The 6,000-nt window shown below is 37.4% G+C and overlaps 1 protein-coding gene across 1 annotated transcript in view; it reads right to left on the reverse strand.

Moving 5' to 3' along the window:
* The window catches only part of LOC121422143 (branched-chain-amino-acid aminotransferase, cytosolic-like), a 28,048-nt gene extending 22,048 nt beyond the window's left edge, over window positions 1-6,000 (reverse strand). Inside the window, exon 1 of the mRNA XM_041617038.1 lies at window positions 5,868-6,000. Within this exon, the coding sequence (XP_041472972.1) occupies window positions 5,868-5,915 (48 nt within the window). The 5' untranslated portion in view covers window positions 5,916-6,000. The remainder of the gene's footprint in view (window positions 1-5,867) is intronic.

Consider the following 6,000-nt stretch of genomic DNA (forward strand, 5'->3'; position numbering starts at 1 on the left):
AGGACTTTAATTGCACAAACTTGTTAACAACCAATAGATGGTTCAAAGAGAGGTTTACGATTACAAGTTCCTCATATCATTTTTATCACATCAGGGTTCAAATAGGACTCTAGGAGTAATGAATGGGTATGAATTCTTGCAGTGTCACTGTAGTAGTAAAAAAAACTGACTTTATTTTCAAGAACTACTTTTCACAACCTACTGCACAAATCAGCAAAATTTGATAAACTTTTACATTGTAATGAATGGAAATTTTCCAGGGCTTTTTTTTTCTTCACTTTTAATACTGGAGAGGGGGGGGTGTTTCATAAATATTTTTGTCAGACAAGTTGTCAGATCTGACTACTTTCCTTGATATTGATTGGCTGAGAAGTACTGTTCCTTTAGTAACTGTCAGAAAAAACAGGACATCTATGTAAGTATAAAATCGTTGCACGCATCACGAACCGTCATCTCTGCGCACTACGATGCTAAAGTTACTTTTGCAGAGAACGCATTTAAAGAAAAGGTTTTTTTTTAACCAGCAATAAGTGCACCTAAAAGGAGAGCAAATTATTTACCAGTGTCTTCGTTAAAAAGTTCAGGTTCCAAAGTTTCATCCCGTATCTTTATAATTATTTTCTTGAAGTTAATAAAGCCACAGTGGGCAACATAACAGAGGACTGTTCGTGGAATAGATACAATGCGCTAAACTTTCGCATCGAAGTGCGCAGAGGACGGTTCGTGGTGCGTGTGACGAAATGTCTGACAAGTCCTTTCAAGAAATGCTAACCAGGGCTCTTTTGAGCACTTCGGGGGGGGGGGGGAGATAGCCCCAAGCCCCCATGCAAAATGTCTGCTATAAAATCATGCAATCTGATCAGACGATCCATTAGAAATACTGTAAGTCACCCCCCCCCCCATTTAATCTGGAGGCACAGACCCTGATTGAATCTTTGATCAACAATCGGGTCTTCACACATGACTAACTAGCACAACTTCAACTTGCTGTTTTAACTACAGTTTCATGAGCCAAAGGGCCTTTACTACACAAGTAATTGTAGGCCGGGCATTCAGACCACTTCACTCGAGTTAGGAATTTGCACAGGTCAGCAGATCCCCCCCCCCTTCATATTAACTTCTTATATTAACGTGAAGCTAGATTGGGCTAAGCCTACTGTATGTCCAACACAGCAAAACAAAATACAAATGTAGGAAAATCAATAAAGTAACCAGTTAGAACCACTTCATAAATACAGTACCTAGAAAGTATGTACCGGGTAAATGTATTTGATCTACATGTATTTGAATTACGCAAAGCAATTGATATACATGTAGTGAAACTTGCACCATTCTATTTTATACTTTCATACAAACAGAAGTACATGTATCTACACTTCCTTCATTCATTAGAATTCATGCTAAAACACATTGTCTATAAAGGAGAGGCAGCAAGTAAAGCAAGGCTTACATCAGTTGCGCAGGGTATTCTTGAGTACTGCTACTCTGCTAGTGCCAGTATCAAATCCTAATTGCTATGCAGTCTACATCATACTGTGGAAACAGAAACCTCAAACCATGCATACATAAACAGCCAATAGTATCTTATATGCATTAAACGTACTTACCAAAAAATATATATTTCCATTTTGTACAGAGTATGTTGAAAAGTACATGTACATGTAGCTGGCATTTCAGGAAGATGGTTAATTGTTGTTTTCTTTGATTAGGGCTATTCTTCCTACTTTCTGTCATTTTAACATTAAAGGGGAATGAAACCTTTGAAACAAATAGGCTTGTGTAGAAACAGAAAATCAAAGAATAAGAATAAAGAAAGTTTGAGAAAAATCAGACAAATAATGAGAAAGTTATGAGCATTTGAATATTGCAATCACTAATGCTATGGAGATCCTCCCATTGGCAATGCGACAAGGATGTGTGATGTCACTGATGAACAACTTTCCCTTTGGTGGACTATAAAACACCCTCAAAATGTCTCTTTTTGCTTTTTCTTATGATGATACAAACTCTCTATCCATGATGTATTCTTAAAAAATATGTATTACATGCCCTCATGTAGAAAGAACACATGATCTATGGATAGATGTGATAAGAGGCAATTCAAGTGAAATATATACTAAAGTAATGGGGAGAGTTGTTCACAAGTGACATCACACATCTTTGTCGCATTGCCAATTTGCTATCTCCATAGCATTAGTGATCGCAATATTCAAATGCTCATAACTTTCTCATTATTTGTCCAATTTTTCTCAAACTTTTGTTGATCTGTTTCTTTGATTTTTCTGTTCTCACAAAAGCTATCTTGTTCCAAAGGTTTCATTCTCCTTTAATGTAATGACAAGACTCTTTGCTCTCAGAAACATAAAGGAGTTTTATGTAAGTGATGCTGGGTAATTTTCAAAGGTACAATGAACAGAGCATGTGGCATGGACAACAATAACACAATGAATTTACTACTGAAAATTATCAAAAGAATGCACAGAATTTTGCAAGAATTCAAAAGACTTGTTAACTAGTACAGTACAATCTAAAAAAATATAAACAAATAGTGTACAGTGTATAAATACCGTTATCCCAATAGGATTTGAGATGGCATAATTTCATTTCTTTCATTCATTAATTCCACTTTATATGCATGTATGTATGTAAGTCAGGGGGGGTTGGGAGGGGCAGGGGATGGGGTCAAACGACTCAGAGATGATAGAATGCAGGGACATCTTTCACTCATTGCAAGTCTGTATCGGTATACTAATCTCCAAAACTGAATTAAAGGTATTGTTTAACTTTGTGAGCAGCCGATATAAAAAATTCTCAAAACAAGATGAAACATGTGTACAAGTGCATGTATTAGAACTAATAAACCCTGAAAACAACCATTATTGAGAATGAAGAGCTAAAACTGCAAGGAAAACCCACTCATGGTTTCAAATCGTCTCGTGTGTGAAGGATTCATATGCACCTGGTGCACGCGAATCTTTCACACCCTTTTTACTAAAATAACTATGACTTTACATCGTAGCTAAGCATTATATTTATTCTATAACACTTACCGAACCATATGGATCGTTTGTTGAATTCTGTTTGGTGTTGTTTTGAATAAAATAAGAGCATTTTTCGTGATCTTCACGTAGATGCCTCTTGATCAGCGTTGATATCAACTTTTGCCTAAAGAGGGCGCGCGATATTATTTCAAAGTCGGTAGGCACTTAAGAACCAAGTAAAATTATGTCACTCTCGCCGATGAATATTCATTAGATCGTGGTCGTGCGTGTTCAATACACACTGAGTGCATGCATGCAGAGAGTTTTTATTGAACACGCACGTCCACGATCTAATGATCATTCATCGCGAGAGTGACGTAATTTTACGAGTGTCCTTTCAAACTTGGTTCTTAAGTGCCTACCGTACCTTTGTTTACGGTGTTGCAAGCTAGCTGCATTCTAGGCGATCAGCATTATTTTCTTGCTCGTTCAATCCACTTTCATCATCATCTTGTCAAAAGATGGCGTACTTTACCAATAAGTATATACATGAGATGCAACCTGTTGATTTTTGGTACAATTTCCTATTATGCGCTGACGACTTGAATTGAGAATGTTCGATACGAAAAATTGCTTTTCGATTGTTGTTTGCGTACTTTCCACCGCAGTATTAAGGACGGATCGAACGGAGTATCCTGGTTGAGACTTGGAGGTAAGCGATAAAAACAGTTTTATAAATAATTTCCACTTCATTTTGTTTTTTTAAACTAAATTTATTAAAAAGAAATCATTAGTGGAGAAATACTGAAACGTTTGGCGTTTCTAATTCCCTCACATTCGTGTGATGAATGAAAACGTCAAAGTCCACTATGAAACCACATGCGTTGTGCGAGGTTAGTATTACTAACCTCGCATGTTGTGTGAGTGAGGAAAACCCAGATTTTGTACATAGGCGTCTTATAGACACCTAAATATTACACATAAGTGTATGGGATGAAATTAAGATGGTGTTTCCGGTCACTTTATATTTCAATTTTTGAAGCATTAAATAATTATTTTTTAACACAATTTTTTCTGGGCTTCATTTTTGTAACATACATGTATCACAGACACAGGTGACAAGAGTGACCTTCTACATGTAGCTCAGATTTTTTAAAAGTCAAACCAATGTTAACCAATCACTTTAAGCTACATGTACATGTACACTCTGCAACCGAGCTATTGTGCAATTTGAATACAGGTATCATGGAAACATGATATCCCAATGGGTTGTCCATGCAGAAGAATTGCACAAGCTGGTAATGGTGAGGTTCTATGAGTGTAGGCATCCAATGCAGTGAGTGTATATAGTATAGTAAATTATGAAAGTATTGTTTACACACACACCTGTATGTGTACACACATAGAAGTTTGATCTAATTTATAGATAAAAATTATTTAATAAATAATGAAATTTGAAACTTGATTAAAATAATTATTGTAATAATGATAATTATTTTTAATCACGGATTAGATTGTATCATTTAATCGTTTTTTATCTATAAATTGTTCTTCAAAACGGCATTTTGTAATCGAAAGTACATCATAACGAAGCGGTTCAAGGGTCAAGCCTTTGTATTTGCTTTGTTGATAGTATGATAATGCCACGCAGACCAGAACTTTTCTAACTTTGTCTTGAAGCCATTTTTCAAGAAGCCGCCTGGCTACCCCTACCTAGCCTGGGGCGTTTTGGGGAGTGAAAGTTGTATACTGTACGTATGGAGTCACTCCCCACTAACGCCTGGTACTCCTACCTATACTTCCCCACATACATGTACGGGTACATAACCAGAAACTTTCGCCCCCGAGAATACTACTTTCCCTCTAAAAGATCTAGCCCTAAAACATGTACAAGATAGACCTGGAAACTTGACTGCAGACACAACTGTATTTTTCTAGTAGATGCGGTATAAAGGTATAAAGGTAAAGGTATATACATGGGGTCCAACTTCATTTCCAACATTTCTGCGATATTGATTTCATTTTTAAAGAAGAATTCATTAAAAAAACGAGAGATTTGTTATGAAAAGATGGGAAGAGCTTACGGCCGTGTTTACGTCGCCATCTTGATTTCTTTGTCTTCCGCTTGGCAACAGCAAGCAAATAGCGCGATTTGCGTGCTGTCGCCAAGCGGAAGACAAAGAAATCAAGATGGCGACGTAAACACGCCGTAAGCTCTTCCCATCTTTTCATAACAAATCTCTCGTTTTTTTAATGAATTCTTCTTTAAAAAGAAATCAATATCGCAGAAATGTTGGAAATGAAGTTGGACCCCATGGTACGTTTTAGAGCTAGATCTTTTAGAGGGAAAGTAGAATTTTCGGGGGCGAAAGTTTCTGGTTTTGTACCCGTATGTGGGGAAGTACAGGTAGGAGTACCAGGCGTTAGTGGGGAGTGACTCCATACGTACAGAGTATATAATTTTATTATAATAATAACTTTCACTCCCCAAAACGCCCCAGGGCCAGGCCCAGGCTACCCCTACCGCCCGTGTCCACCTCCAAAAATTGCACTGTAAGTCCTTTTTTTTTCTGATAATTCTCTATCATTCACCCCACTAATTTCATAATCCGTCATCATCCAACTCCAGTCAAAGACCAGTCTACACTATTACATGTAGTAGTACTGGTACACTACAGTCTTACAGACACAACTCAAGCAGCAGCCCGGCACATCATCGATCATCAGCGACAGCAATGCATCAGCAAGGCACCGGCAGACTGCCGGTAAATTTCCACGGCATTCAATCCATCATCCTTTTGCAATTGCATCCACTTTTGATTTCACTCGCCATCATCAATTCTCCTAACACTATCACCAAATCATGATCTTCCAAATCATACATACCTGTCTGCCAGATTTTCCGATATATTTGATCATACTGGAAAAGGCCATTTTCAGTGATACAAAGCGATTTCTCCGGTTTTAAAGAATTTGTTGACGTTGTCGACGCAGTATATTCGTTACAGAGAAAGTAAAC

Source organism: Lytechinus variegatus, chromosome 9, assembly GCF_018143015.1.
Source record: "Lytechinus variegatus isolate NC3 chromosome 9, Lvar_3.0, whole genome shotgun sequence".
Lineage (NCBI taxonomy): Eukaryota > Metazoa > Echinodermata > Echinoidea > Temnopleuroida > Toxopneustidae > Lytechinus > Lytechinus variegatus.